General features: G+C 29.2%; 1 protein-coding gene across 2 annotated transcripts; it reads left to right on the forward strand.

Moving 5' to 3' along the window:
• The first annotated feature begins 514 nt into the window (after positions 1-514).
• Positions 515-17217, forward strand: LOC112601728. Of its 2 annotated transcripts, XM_025349484.1 has the most exons (6): positions 515-788; positions 10394-11047; positions 11601-11720; positions 12192-12298; positions 13578-13835; positions 15861-17217. In XM_025349484.1, exons 1-6 carry the CDS (start codon positions 686-688, stop codon positions 16521-16523), a joined length of 1905 nt encoding a protein of 634 aa, XP_025205269.1. In that variant the 5' UTR covers positions 515-685; the 3' UTR covers positions 16524-17217. The 2 variants fall into 2 exon arrangements, with proteins under 2 accessions (XP_025205269.1, XP_025205270.1); XM_025349485.1 differs by lacking the exon at positions 11601-11720 and having other exon boundaries at positions 15861-17214.
• Positions 17218-17455: the final 238 nt, after the last annotated feature.

Raw genomic sequence — 17455 nt, forward strand, 5'->3', positions numbered from 1 at the left:
GTATGTTTCGTCCCACCGCTTTTACCGCGCATTATTAGATCATCGGTTTGGAATTTGAATATATAATAACATTACAATAATAATGGTTATATTTGTTAACTAATTAAATTATTTAAAGATAATTATCGTGTTTTGTTTTGGTCGTTTGATTTTAGGCATCAGTTAGTTAACACTACATAATAATTATAACTATAGTCTATAACCAACAATGTAATCGTTATTATCGTGTCACGCCGAACGATCGTCGAAATTTCTAGAACCATACGCGAAAGACCGTATAGTAGCGGTCGAAAACAACAACAACAACAATAATAATAATAATAATAATAATAATTATTATTATTATTAATAACAAACGTCACGGCTGTGGTGATGTTTACAAAAGTGGTGGTTGTGGTGTTGGAGGTGGTGGTGGAGGAAGTGCCGGCGGTGGCGGTAGCCGTGTCGGAATCTATGACGGGTTAGGTGGGGATAGGATGTATAATATCTATAAAGCCAATCTGGAACGCGACCGTGCCCATCAGAGTGTATTCAAACGGCGACTTGCGAGTGATCCTAGCCAGTATATTATTATTCGTAGAGATCGACAGTAATAATTCTGATTTCGATATTTCGATCGTGTGTGTGCCTTGTCTGCGCGAGTGTTGCGTGTGAACGCCACTGGAAAAATACACGAAACGTTACGATGTCGTCCAAAACGATGTTTTACGCGTTTGCCGTTTTTGCATTGGCCATGGTTTGGTCAGCAGCAGCTCTGCCGTTAGACGTCGACGATGTTACGTCGCCAGGTAAGTCGTGTCTGCAGTGTTTTTCGCGATAAAATTGTCCTCAGCGTAATTTTAATTTTTACAACCACCACCACGGAGGGGAGGGGGGGACGTGTGTTCCACTGATGGTTTGGAGAGGAGTTTTATACACCGGGGTCTCGAGGCTGAATTTGTTTTAAATTTAATTTCTGAAAACATTGAAAAATAGCCGTTTAATTTAAACTGTTGTCTGTTATATGCACGGGTTTACTCTTATTCGTGATTTGATTTAAAGGAAAACATGTTTTAATTTTGAAATTCGTCTTGATTTCCATTAAACTCGCACACAATAAAAATATGTATGCGTATATATGATTAAAGCATTATTGTTTTATTTTTTTAAGTGATCCCAAGTATAAGTAGTTGCATTGCAACCGGCCTTTCGAGACCTAGAGCTGTCCCTGGTTCCACGGGAGCCGGAAGGTCGTCAATGCAATTTTCTAACGCTCACTGCTAGACTTGCAATATAATTTAATGTTTCATAATCATCGTTGAGGGGACGAGATTTATGACAGTCGCGGAAAAAGAAAACAAATAACGCCATCGATTATTGTTATTATAGTCATCGCCGTGGACGCCGCGACCTTTGATGTCGTATTTCCCTGTTTTTCCCATTAGGGACACTCATGCGTGACGAGGTTTTAATAATAATAGCATTATTTATGAGTACCTAGTATCAGACTAAGTTGCGTGCTTTTTTTCTGAAAATACTTTTTTTTTTTTAGGAAAATAATATGTCGATTTGCGAGTCTATTCAACAAACTATCGCGTATAAGCATATAATATATATGTATTACTAAAATATTCAATATTTAATGCGTTGAAATATTTTAAATATTCATCTCATAATACAGTATCTATGTGTTATAAATTATAATATAACATAATATTATATGTCGCAGTGGATTTATCGAGGACAAAACTGTGTGGAGCAATAAACAATATATTTTTTTTTAGGGATTGCTCACAAGTCCCGAAAAAATGTCAGCTATAATAATACTGTTTCTTTATAGTTCTTAGCTTACAAACAAATTTATGGCGTACAACATTAAATTATGCTTTTTGTGAAATAACAATTTCCGTAAATAATATTCAAATACCCAATTAAACGTACATATTATAGTTTATAATACATTTATAAAAACTCATTACAAATAAAATAATGAATATTAAAATAACTATCGTAAAAATATTTTGGGAAATACGCGCTACCTACTGATAACTACTCCTAGCCACCAAATTATTGAAATTTTTGGTATATCTAATGATTAGGTTCTACATGACATTCAGGTATAGCATATTAACAACAGAGGTGGTTTTCATCTATCAAAAAACGCTGCGTGAGTATTCTTTTACGACGACCTCTTTTTATAGCCGAATAGAACTATAGAGTAGTGTTATATTATTATCCACTCAGTGGCCGTGTAGAGCATACCATTATAATTATATTTTAAATATTATTATACGCAGTGCGGGCGACATGAAAACAAATTTTACTCGGCACGCATAATGTGGTATTACGTTAAGTATAACTTAATATATGATTATAATTATTCATGTAACGGGACTTTCAACGTTTCGTATATATGTTATAACGTTATAAGAATGCTTAGTATAGCGGAGACCGTAGTAGGTATTACGATTAATATACGGTGTAATAATAGATTTATAGTCTACTATATTTACATGCGTGCTATATTATAATATCCATATATAAATGTATATATATATATATGTATAAATTAGTTGATCCTTTCCTCGGTGGATTTGTTTCAGAACGAGTCCGGTTTATAATGTAGTCTGTTAACAATGATAATAATATACTCGTTTATATACATTTGAACGTAAATTAATTTTCCGAATACTTATTTGTGCGGGTTTTATGTTATAGAAAACGTTTCAACTAAAATACCTCCAAATACATGCATTATAATTTATAACAATACAAAAATATGTATATCAAATAAGTATAATTATTGTATATTTAAGTCTATTAAAAACGTAATAATGTCTATTGCCCGTTGAGTTGAATAAAAAGCCAGGAAATTGTTTTGTCAAGTAGATAGTATCTCCGTTTTAAAAATATCTGTATGATGATATTATTTTGTCTATTAATTATCACTTTATTGTTTAGTGTAAATAAAATATAACGTCTTTGTAGAGTAATACAAACACTTAGTTAAGCGATGTGTACGATGAAACTATTTTTTCACAAAATGTCCTCTACAGTACTATAATGTTTTACCGTTTTAGTTCGAATTTGTATTACTAGTCAAATATTCGTCGTTAAATGCGAGTGACCTAGAGCTTGTGACAACACAAACTGCCCGTATACTCGTATATACCTACATTTATATAAGATTTAAAAGAACGAATCAGCAGACCGTGATTTTTTTGAGCGCATAGACATAAATTTATAATCTTTTAAGTAAGGTATGTACCTACCGTACGCGTCGCGTTTCCTAAAATAAATAACAGAAAAAAGTTTGTTACCGATCGAGAGTCGAGTACTGTTTAATACGTGACATCGGATTTAATCAATTTAATGGCATTTTGCCCGAACACACATACAGAAAGAAAGGTAGAAATTAAACACAGCAAAATTGAAAGAGATTATATGATGTATATTGTATATTATATATTTTGTAAGCGACTCGAAACGGGCGTGTGTTTCGTTCGGTAGACGGTTTTTAAGACACCATTTCATTTGTAACTACTAAATTTATTTATATGTATACATAATATTATATTCATTACTGTACCATGCTTATATGACCACCGTTTATTACACAGGACAATAATTCAATAACCTAACAGGACATTTTTCCAGACCATTTATGTGTTTTTGATAAACTTTTTTTTTTTTATGTAATAGACATTTCAATTTATTATTCGGAAGTAATAAAGTATTTTTATGTGAATTCCCGTTTATAAAAATCAAATTTTGAACCACTATAGTCTTAATTATTATTGTCATAAGCATTCATATTTTCGATTATTGGAGTCGATTACATCGTGAACTTGACATTTTTAGAGGTAAATCTTTGAATTTCACGCTTCCCTCTACCGACCCATAATTAACCATTAAAGTCAGTTACTGTTATATTTTTAACTATCTGTCACAGTAAATACTAAAATATTAGTTAATATTACATGATTATACCTTCATTGGCTGTTACCCGCTTTCCCAAACACCACCCTCTAAAAAACAAGAGAAAGAGTCGCCTCTCGATTACCGCTTTTGCCATGGTATCAATCGGAGTGGATAATAAAATATCGGCATAACATTTAGAATAGAAATACAAAATAATTTCGCGAGATTTATTGTTTAAACAAATGCTGTTTATGCCTACATAATTTTATAAATAAAAAAAAAAATCAAAACGTGTCATTGCCGGAGTTACATTATGACGTTATATACATAATAATATTCGCGCCGCTGGGAATTAAAAAAAATCTGCTGCGAATTTAAATGTTAGAAACACTACATGTCCGACAAGTGGTATTTATCTAGTATCTACAATAACGTCATAACAATAATGGACCGTACGTCCGGTGTGCTACACGGTGCGTTACAGAATCTTTGGTTCGTGAAGGATGTCAGTAGTGTACAAACGTTGTGGATTATGATCATTATTATACCACGGTTGAGACGTAATCTGACAGCGTTTCGATACCTACGATATAAACTTGCGTTCAATCCGTGTATAATGTAAATATTGTAATATATTATAATACGTATCGCACGCACGGGAGTATAACAATGTGATATGCATATTATATCGATGCCTTAAAATGGCACGTATCTATTAATAATGTGTGATAAGATGAATATTATAATAATATGATGATTATTCGGACGTAGGTATAAGAGAACGTCATGCAAAATAATAATAATATTTTCTACTATTATTTCCCATGCAGTGTATTTTAATACATGATTATCAACATACGTGCCTGTTATCTTTTCACATGTTTCCGTGATACTTAATATTGTATTACTATGTCAAAGATATATATCATTTGTTTAACGCTTTTTGATATTTTATCGTACTTAGAAGAAAACATTTAATTCAGAAAAAAATACCAAATAACTACATTAGATAAAAATCACTGTATCAAGCTTTTCTTTAATTTAATATAAAACTAATGTTGGATTTAATAAATTACTATTAATTTTCATATTATGTGAAACATTTACTAGAAGTGTTTATCAACTATATTTTATAAATTGTAGAAAAAAAAAGACGTTTATTTAATCAAAATTTATAATATATTGCAATTAACATTTTTCATACACTTTCACACGTTTAAAAACTATTCATTAAGCACCATTACTTATGACTCATAAGTTATTATGGTAAAAAGTTTATTTTGGTCATCTTGGAAAAAATTTAAATGTTCAGTGTAATATTTAAATCCGATTCTGAATCTCTGCCATGTTAGACGTTGGTCCAGTTGATAATTAGATACCGTCATATCGCCTTAATAATTGGTTTTCCAAATTGTTTTGTAGTTGCATTAATAATGGTACGAGTATATTACTAATCTTTTTTTTTAATGATCATAATGTAAATTTCGTATGTATTATGTTACAGATTTAATAATATAGATATTTATGTACAAACAGCTCAAATTTATTAAATAGACTAAAAGTCCTTTATAATATTTTTTTTTTAAATGATATATTTTTAGTAATAAATTTTGAACAAAGTCGTTTTTTTAGAAATTTGAAGTGCTAAGCTTTCCCCTCCTCCTTATGTGTTCAAATGCAGATATATTTGTATAGCTATAAGTCTTCAAATCGTTCTAACATACGCCATATTGATACTAGTATTTATTAATTATTGTTATTCATATTATTATTATTGTTATTATTATTTAATTAAATACTATAAGTTTATATACATAAACCATTTAGGTACTGCAGTTATATGTAACGAAACGCATTTTTAGTAATTTAAATATTTTATTATTTTTTTTTTGGTTGGTAAACATAAATATTTTTCGGAGAAAATTTCCCGTTGTTTTGTTGGCGCACAATACAATAAACATAATTATTTAGGTGTGAGCAAAAAATTCTGTTACCTACTTCACACGTGCAAGTTGACAAGTTTATGTTTGATATTTTATTATAGGTAATCATTTCATATTTTGACGTATTTAAAAATGTACTTACAAATATTTGGAAAACATTTCTAATTTAATTTCCATTTACCTATGTTTTTCGAGTTTTTGAATTTGTTGATCGCTTTTATATAAAGTTGTATTTATACAGTTTATGTATAGTTATAATTTTATTGCACTTAGTTTTAAGACAGGGATATTGTAATATATATCATTGCAGTTTAGCAGTTTTAGTATTAATATTATTTTTTATAGATACACCTGGCTTACCTTTTATGAAATAATTTTAATAAAAATGTTTTAACTAAATATGAAACGGTACATGCGATGCATATCACACGCCCGTACAGTGTATAAAATCTCTAAAGACATAACGATTAATTTGCGTCATGTGTTATAGTGGCTCGTATACGTAATTTTTATCTAATCGCTGACTATATTTTATGTATATAGCCTTTAGGCTATGGCGGTAGGTTACATGTTTACAGATTGTTACGTTAAAACTACATATACTAAAAATACGAGTATGTACCTACATTTAACTAGAACATATTCAGATTTTAATAGTGCGCTTAAATCAGATTCAATTGGAGCGGATTAGTGGATTTTATTGTTTGGATGGACAATGCGTATGTATAATAATCTTAGAATAGTTGGAACTCGATTCGATTATAATATAAACTCATTACTTGCCGACGATGTTGAAATATAAATTGGTAGGTGGTGTATTGACGTGGGCGCATCATCATTAGGGAAAACTGGCAATTTCCGCAAAGGTAATATTATATGCTGTGTCGTCTACGAATTAACTACAAATGATAAATTATTATGTAACCATTGTCATTGGAAGTCAGTTATTCAGTTATTCGATATTTCTGATTACGATGACGAATGAAAGATAGAATGGTATAAGAGTTCGCTGCTATGTATATTTTGTATATACCCTAGATAGCAAAATTGTAAGATTTTTATTTACTTAATATCTCAGTGTATAAAAGAAAATTTTTTTGTTCAACATTATTTCAAAATTATTTATATTTTATGCGGGCTCTATAATTTTAATTGTTTATGTACTAAGTATTTTACATGCAATATATATGTACTTAGATAGGTATATGATAAAATCAACTTTTCTATTTAAAAATGTATAAGATTTGTGTACTCTAATATTTTTTTTTTATGTACTTTCAACTCTAGGTAGATAATATGATTGTTTAGTATAATATGCACCACTGAGAGCTTTAATTTGTTTATGTTCTAGAAATCAATAAAAATCGTTGACTGGAAATTACTATAAAAATATTTATTTTCAAGCATAGTCATCGTCATTGTTTTTTTTTAATTTAATTTTTATTATATTTATTCTTTACTGCAACACATATTTTTGGTTGCATAAATGCATAATTTATAAAAAACAATTCTTTTCATTTCTTACATATATTTTTTGTGTTGATTTTGCGTTGTGGTATACACACTGACTGTTAAAACGTTTGCGAAATCATTGCGGCAAGAGCAATTATTTTACAAAAACTGGTAAAATAATGAAATTACTATTGGTATAATGTAGGTATTGTTAAAATAAATAGCTTGAAAGTATCTATATGATATTTATCCTTGAAATAAATATTTATCATTACTTTAATTGGCTGAAAAAATATATTTCCTCTCAGTTGGAGAGATAATAATTAAATGCCATCTTAGCTGTAATTTCTTAGACAATAAATTTTATATACTTATCTATATTATGATAAATGATAATAAATTATGTATCTAATATGAGTAGTTTTGTTAATTTCGAACCGGTGAGTAAATTGTGGGATGTTCAGTTTTTTCCTGGTTAGAATATGTTCATCATACATTTCACCATAATACCGTTTATACTACAAATTTGAATGATTAAACAGAGTTTTTAATAAATTGTTTTATAATGTTATTGATGTGATAAAAAATTATAATGACTAAATTCAAAATATTTTTTTCCGTAATATTATGCTGTTTTATTTTTATTTTTTTTTTTGTACTTTATTATAATATATTGTTTAATCACGGATTCGAAGGTTACAAAACAATATGATGGTCTGATGGATCTTTTAACACGAACCTGCATATTGTTTACATTATAGTATAAAGTTAATCGCATAACTTCATTGGCCTTCACTTGTTCCATGATATCTAATTATAATGTATTGTCAAATAAAATATTATAATAACATGAGATCTGTAAATTATTATCATCATAGGCAAGTCAGCGCTATGCATTTCTTTACTCTACCAATCATTCATAGTAGTATTATATGTACACTGTACACGCAAATTAAAGCAAAAATACTTTATTTTCGTTATTACAAAATTACAGTTTAATTATTGAGTTACAGGAAAATGTAAAAACTATTTTGGGAAGCAGAAAAAATTGCATGACTTATAAAGTTCAATAATCTTAACATGGTACCGTGAAATCATGGTATTTTTTTTTTTTTTAATCTCATGGTTTTCAATAAATATAAATTAAAATAATAATATTATAAACCATAATAATAGTGAGCTATAGTACACAAAATGTTGTATAATGTTTTACGGAGTTGAATCGTGACGAAATGAGAGGTATACAAAAAAGTAATATCATGGTATTTCAATTGAGAGACGAGCAGAACAACACACGTGAGAGATTATTGACTTATTTTAACATGATATTATGTAGTATTATTTTGTTCATTATTAATACTCAATAATCATTGCACGTTGTATAGTATTTGAAATTGAAATGGAAAACGATTACTAATACACGTACAAGATGATTCACTAACTACGGAATTCCTCTCTCTTCCATTATTTATCTTTTATTAAAACATTTTCTATTAAGATTAAATTTTATACTTATGATCATATTTAGTTATTTTAAAACATTTAACGAAAGGCTTTTTGATGACGTTTTCAAATGAGAACTACGTTTTTTTTTTTTATAAGTGTTGATGTACGATGTACTAAATCAAAATTTGAACGATTAGATCCAGAGTTTTAAAATTAATGTAGGTACTAAGAATAATTTACATTGGTAATGTTTTTATATAAAAGTGATATATACAATATTTAGTCATGTATTACTCAGCCCATTATTATAAAATATGAAATATTTTTTATTTTTTTTTTAAAGATTTATACAATCCCTAGGGTACAACAATAAAGTATGTAATAATTTGATAATATATAGTGAGATTACCTACTTGATATAAAAAGTCACTAAATTTTATAAGAGTTTCTACATAAAATGTTAATATATTAATATAATATATCATTTATACATAAACTAATTTGAATATTGACTCGTAAAAATAAGTAAAAATTTATTAACTTTACATATCTATAATATTTCTATAATATTTTCTGATCATCATATATTTTTATTCAATTTATTTTTGTAGAGTTAGCACTATGTGTTCACACTGTTTATAGTTGTTTGCACTTATTTTTAAACATATCGGGTATAGTGTTACAATATTTACATTTGTGTAGATAATAGCTGTGGTTATTAAATTAATAATGGGAGCTTTTATACTTATACCCTAAGTACTAAATCACTTATGATGATCGTATAATATATAAATATTACACTGATTTAAATAACTATCGCTGTAATAACAGATTTTACTTGATGCGTGCATTTTTTGTGATTAACACAGCGCGATATAATGGTGTACAGATTAATTATACGTTTTGCGATTAAAGTTTTGTCATGTCATACGCGCTCGTCTGAAGCTAATTATAATAATAACATTATTATAATACTTATTGGTATTCAACACACGTGCCGTTCATCCGGTGTGGTCAGTTTGAATAACGTTTAGTGCCAAAGAGATGACGTATTACGTTTTTGAATCGTATAGTGTCGGATTCTATAAACGTTGAATAAATATCGTGTGATCAACGAATAAATTATTATACAAATAACGTTGTGTAAAATTTTAAAATCAAGAATTAACATAAAAGCCATAATATGATAAAGTTTTGATAATAAATTTTTTTTTTTTTTAATATCTTTTTTTTTTTTGTATTATGTTTGTTTTAAATAGAGTGAAATTTTACTCACGTATATTATTCAGTATATACAATAGTTGATAATACCAGTTTTATGTTTACAGTTTATACGATTGGCTTAGTTTAATGTGAGTTATGATTACGTCAAAATATATTCAAAAGTGGATTTTTGTTGATTACAGAGTAAACCCCACAGAAATACCTTATATTTTGTATGTTTATAATGTATAACATTGATGTTAGTCCTACAAACTACATATTTAATTTTGTGGTATTTACCATTTGTATATAGTGATGAATCATCACTGATGATTGAAGTATATAAGATAATAAAAGTTGATCTAACCTTATACGAAATTAAATGATATAATAAGCTTATTTTTAATTTAATTGGTCATTAATTTATAGTATTTTGGTTTAATTTTCAGCTAACTTGAAGGAAAACTTCGACATTGAAGCCACATCGGCGGAGGTCCAGAAGAAGGAGACTGAGCAACAAACGAAGGGAACGGACGCGTCAGTTTTTCAAACGGACCGGGATGAATCATTTCCGGATGTTCAGCAGCCCAATCAATCGGAAGAAGTAACAGTTGGATCAGAAATTCCAGTGATTGGAACCAATACAGGTTCACCAGAAATTTCTAATGCCAAATCCGAATCCGATGTTTCGACGACAGCCACCGCTGAACAAACAGAAAGCATCACCGGAACAAACTCGCCTAGCCCCGTTCCCGAAACCAGCTCCCCCAGCTCCGTTCCCGAAACGTTCCCTTCCAATTTCGACGCTAAACCCAGCTCATCTGGCCCTGTCCACGGACAACCATCCAGACCATATTACACGGGTGGCGTGCATACTGTGAAAATAGGACCTAGTATTCCGTTCTTTTTGGAACTGATACAGCCTTTCCAACCTTTCCAACCTTTCCAGCCTTTCCAGCCATTCCATCCTTACGCTTCCAACAAAGATAAACCGTCTAGACACCAACCGATACCTTTTGGTGCTCCCATCGATCCATTCGCAAATCCCATTAATGCCCAACCTTTCAACCAGATGGTTGAAGCATACACCAACGAGTTTAGAAGTACGTTCCGCTAATAATTCGTATTTTTATTTAATCTAAATGCAATTTAACACAAAGTCATGTTAAAAATCACGATAACACAATAATAATAGTTACAAAATATGATGACATCTAATATGTATCGTATGCATGTATACTTAATAAAATATCATCATCAATATATGCGTTAAGTTGTATAAACACACATAAATATAATTATGTTAATTTATTGAACCAATTTTCTAAAAAAACAAAACAAAATGTTTATCTGTGATATATATTCTATTTCTTATCGGTTCAAAATTCGAGAATATTGTACAAACATACAATATTTTAGATGCATTTATCCTGGCTGGTTGCTTGTAGCATCTAAACCACCCCCTTTACCGAATAACTTGGCGCCTATATTGACGATGTATAATAATAACAACAATATATTGTTAACACGAGAAAAACATCAACATTATATTATAAAAGGCTATTTTGATATCGCCACATTGTTAACACTACTTCCCATAACCATTTAATCATTCGCTTAACAAATACTAACCTATATTAACCGCTTCGTTCACAGCGCCCGAAGTCATAATATTAAAACCGAAAAGAAATATCCGACTTAATACAACCGCAATGCCACCCATTCCGTTGCTAATGAACATCATGCTTAATGCTTTTCGGCATCATGAGCCGTCAGGTAAATGTTGCGTGACGTATTTTATTATAATTTATAGGTATACCAAATGATTATGTTTCATCAGAAAATAGTTAATAGTCAGCATTAATAAATGTGTTATATACTTTTAAAAATAATATTTTTTATTAAATATTGTCTGACACATTAAAAAAAAATTTCAAGAATAAAATTGCATTAAAAAATATATTTTGTTTTTAAAAATGTTTGTGATACTTAAATAATGTTAAATTTGAAAAAAAAAACATAAATTTATCGAGAAAATGACTATCGATGAGAAAATCATATTGTAAACAAACATTAAATGCATTAAATTTGCAACTTTTATTTATTATCATTTATCATAAATACCTATATGTTATAAATTTCGATTAGTACGACTAGTCTATACTAAATACTAATACTAATAAATAATAATTAAAGTTATTTGTGTTATATTATTTTAAGTTTGTGTTTTTAAAATTTTAATTTTAGACATGTTGGCATCTTTTGACAAAATGGGAATTCCACCAATGGATAACTTGGGTGACGCTCAGGAAGGATCAGACAAGCCCGTGAGGAAAACTACGTCCAAGACTGAGGTAAAAGAGACAATTCACTTCACAAATAATTTTTAATCGAATAATTTGTATTCGTTAATTAGTTGAAAACTGAATGCAATGTATAGAATTAATTTGCCAAAGTTGCTAATCTTATATAAATAACAATAATAATAAAACAAGGTTAGCCGACAGTTTTGAATTTGTGGTGTTTGAAAACTTAAATAATTACAACGATTCTGTTTTAAATTTGATTCAAACTTAAAATGCATAGAATTTTTCATAATTTACGATCCATGGCTTAATATTTATACGTATCATGTATAAAATATATTATATATTCTGTTGATCAGTCTTAACACTCATAAGTCATAAGTCATAATTCATAATATAATCATATATTATATAAGTAGATTATAAGTTAAGTAATTGAATCTTATGATATTGATTTTAAAATTGCTTAACGACGTAGAAAATAATTTCAGAATATATATAAATTGTTTAAAAAATTTAAAAACCAAATTATGAAATTTTTATTTAATAATATGTTGCAAATACAAAATAATAGTATAAAAAAAAAAAAATCATTTTTACTGCTAATTCTTATTTGATTCTGTACACGTTTCTGCATTTACAAGTCTTTACGTGATGTTCATTTCTATAGCAAATCAGTTATGTTTTATGCGCATATCTAATGCTTTATATTCTCTGTATTAAATTATAGAGTTGTATTATAAATTTCAACGTGCGTTGTCCTTATTATTTTTACTGAAGTACTGCAGTAAGAGACTGTTGTAGGCTTTGACGATGCTAACGATCAATATTTCTGTACAGTTGACTATAAAATAATTTTATTATAAATACTACATATACTCGGTGCATATTTTACTTACTGTGAGTTACCCGAACACGTATTACGTCTTAGACGTCTTCAATATTTTATGATATTGAAATATTCATGCTAAAAATTTCGTGTACATATTTTGTTTTATTATTTGGAATTTATAAATAAATAGTTATTTATACTAATAACGTATAACGAATTGTCATGCGTTTCGCATATTTGTATATTAATTCGCATCGAGACGGAATATTTGGAATTCGTTACTATTTCGAATTTGTGGACAAAACTCCTAAAGCTCAATAGTGAAACTAGGTAAAACTTATCTATTCATTTCATTTTTGAGTGGGTATCTGAAATAAATGCTATTTACTGTGTCCCTTTAAATATTGCTTTTCAAATTTAATATTATTTATTGTGGACTTGTGTACTCGTAAATTAACTATGATAATTTTGTTGTTGTTGTGTATGTTCATATAGATCATTGATGGACACAAAGTCCAAATAAACGAAACGACAGTCACTAACGGAGATGCAAATCACAAGAGTTTCTACCATTTCAAAGAAATCCAAGTGTTGCCCGAAGAAACAAACAAAAAAATCTCCAATGAAAAACTGATATCGATAACTAATGATGATTCGGAGACAGAAAAAGTGGAGACGAACGAAATCAAACCCAACCCGTCCGGTTCAATTCAGGCTAAAGTTAACGATGACCGGAAGAACTTTGTTAAAAAGGTAGAATAACGAGATAGCAGCAGCTTCTTGTACACGTATTAATATCAGCTATTATAGTTTTTTAATAACCTAAAGACCAATTTGTCGTAACGACGGATTGTATTAATATACCTAACGCTTGTATAAGTTACTTTCCCAAACATTAATAACAATCCTGATATAATATAATGTTAAGATATTATAATAGTTGTTTTTATCAAAACAAAAAAAAAAAGACGAAACAATTCAATATAAAGTATTATTAACAATATTGATTATAAATATCTTCCCCGGTATTCGATCGTCAAAATATACTTGTGTGGTTATTTATTATTTTTTTATAGATATTGTTATTATTATTATTAACGTCATTGACTTCAGCACAGCTGAATATTTTCATTTTATTATTTATTTAATAATTAGGTATTATATAAAAATCAAAATGTGACAAAAATCATAAAATCAAAATATATTATTACACCTGTTTAATATTAAATTTATATTTATTTTTTTTCATTGAAAACGGTTCATTGGAATAAATAATATTTGCCATAATATTCTCGAATAGTTATACTTGTATTGTTGTAATCATTATTTTTTTGTAATAAAAAATATAATTTTATCAAAAGTCTCATGATACCTGTAATAGTCTGCTTAGTGATTATTTTTATAAAGAAAAATTAGTTTTGTATTTCATTTTAAAGTATAGCTTAGTATTATATTTATTTTAACTTGTTTAAATAAAAAATTTTAGGATTTACCACCTTGAATAACTCGAGTTTTTATTTGTTACGCCATTTCAAAGTGTTTTAAGTATATAAAAACAATTCAACGTGTGTATATAATAATTTGCTGCTTTTATTTTGATCGGTTCAAATTGTGAAATGTATTATACGTAGTCGTAATTAGTCAAATTGGTGTTAGCAATTATTTATATTTACCTAATTGTTATTATTATTTTGATTTCCATAAATCATAATGAACAATAATCATTATGATTGTGGCAGGTTATTTATTTTTTTTTGCTTTTTGCGACATAAAATTTTAATATTGCAGTTTATTGTACAAGCCATATCGCAAAAGCGAATTTTGAAATGTTTTAACGCTTCAGATCATTATAATATTATGGTGAAACAGCTTTATCGCGATTTTTTGATAACGCCGTGTACGATTTAAACCATGCACGTGTATATTATTATTATAATAGTATTGAATCGCGCGACCAAACCTGTCAGGTACAAAAATTGAGTTGAAACGCCACGTCGTGGGGAAACAAGTATTCGAAAAAGAGAAAATGCAAAACAAACGCGTCCCGTGGAGTTACAAAGTAAAACGATTGTAAATAGTAACGGTTGGGTTTGAGCTGCTGCTCCTGATCCATCGATTGGAATAACTGTCGAACACACAGGTACGTATCTGTTTTATTTCTATCTTTTGAACCGATCGCATGTGGCTTATGCCTTTATGCAATTTTGCCTATTCGCTTATCGAAACCGAATTGGTATGACAACCGCTGTATATACACGTACTGAGGGCTTAAGAACCAATGTATTCAAATTAAAATGATAAAAACATCAAAAAGTAAATAGGTATAAACGTGAAGTTCAAAATTACATATTCCTTGGTTTAATAAATCCTTTCACTATTATAAAATAATATAATATAGTTGTCAAAATATATTATTTTCACTCGATAATAATTAATAATAATATACTTATAATTTATTATTATGTAAATAAGTTGTAAATTGTAATAATATACGTTTATAATAGACATGTAGGTATTTTATGAATGATTATATCAATATTGTTTTAGTCAACAATCATACTGTTTAACTGTATTATATTAATTACAATAACACGCAGATTTACACATTAATACATGATAATATTATATAATTGAATTAACAATCATAACATAATAATTTACCTGATAATTTTGAATAGTCGTGTGTATTGTTTAAGTACGTTTCATTTACTAACAGATCACGTCACGTAGTTTAATATAAAACGATGATCACATCTAATATTTTTTTTTCTCTCGCAGTCATCCGAGCCCATATCACTGGACGATCACTTCCAGACCGCTGCAGCCACTTACTACGCACCATACGCTCCATTGTACGGGATGCGTCAGCCGCCGACCGGCCATTTGCAGCAGAAACAGTACCACGGATCATATCCGACACCGAACCAAGGATTTTATCCGGCACCCAACCAAGGATTTTACCCGACACCCAATCAAGGGTTTTATCCATCTCCGAATCAAGGATTTTATCCGGCCCAGAACCAAGGATTTTACCCTGCCCAGAACCAAGGATTTTACCCGGCCCAGAATCAAGGATTTTATCCGGCCCAGAACCAAGTATTTTACCCGGCCCAAAATCAAGGATCTCATCCGTCTCATCCATCCCCAGACCATGGATATCATCCGTCTCATCCATCCCCAGTCCACGGATCTCGTCCGTCTCATCCACCTATCAGCTTGCACAGCGATACCTTGGTTAACGAGATTGCCGCTGCTCAACAGCAGTCGTCCGGCGGCGTAGTGTTACCGCCCGACGTGGAGCTTGTGGATGTGAACGGAAAAGTGCAACCCGGAGGTCAGTATAACCACTACAGCAGCAACAACATCATCAACGACAACGGCCATAGTGATCATAAAAAGTTTCCTGGCCATAAGTACAGACAACAGGGGCGTCCGATTTAACCCGCGGTTGGCGTACTACTACGACTAGGTACTTAAAGAGTGAAGACGCGTAAAATAATAATTTATTGTATCGAATTGTGTATACGTACTATAAAGTAGTACCTGTGTACCGCTGCATCGAATCATTTTATCGTTATACATTCATAATAAATTTAAAATATTTTACACGATACCTATATAACATAATATTATTTTGTATAGACGTTCTTCTCGTGTATTGCGTAAATACGAAATCATTATTGTCATTTTGTATCGTTTAATATCAGTTATTCATTGAGAATATATTTTTTATTGTTTTGTATATACTTTTATACACACACACACACACGTATATATAATATTATTTCCTTTATTATAAGTACTTATAAAATATAAATATTACCGTGCTTTTTACGTTTTTACCCGCTATACAGAACGCTCCGTTGAGTGTCGTTGCGGTCGCTCTCTCTCTATAATATTATTTGTGTACTAGCAGCTTATTATACCTGCAACACATAAATAATAAATAATCTCATTGTTCTCGCAATACTCACATTTAATTCATGAATACATTATTTTCACACGTAAACAGAAATTTGTTACAAGTGGATTTTAAAATACGAAAATATACCTATATATATATAATATTAAAAAAAAATATTACACAATATTGTTCTCAATCTAGACGCCATTTACTGATAGATTTTTCAAGAAGTATAGTTTTGTTATGTTCAGACGACATTCAGTCAATGTTTGATGTTAATTTTAATTCGTATTAATTATTAATTGTTATGTGATATTATTGTATATCTAATATGCATATTATATGTTTCTATAATAAACCATAAAGATGCAAAAATTATAAAATGTTATTTTATAATTTTTTTTTTTATTTATTCTTATTTTATTTGTATACTATTTTTGTATTAAGTCTAACTAAAAGCTTTGATCTT

Source organism: Melanaphis sacchari, unplaced genomic scaffold, assembly GCF_002803265.2.
Source record: "Melanaphis sacchari strain LSU unplaced genomic scaffold, SCAv2.0 Contig7_pilon_pilon, whole genome shotgun sequence".
NCBI lineage: Eukaryota > Metazoa > Arthropoda > Insecta > Hemiptera > Aphididae > Melanaphis > Melanaphis sacchari.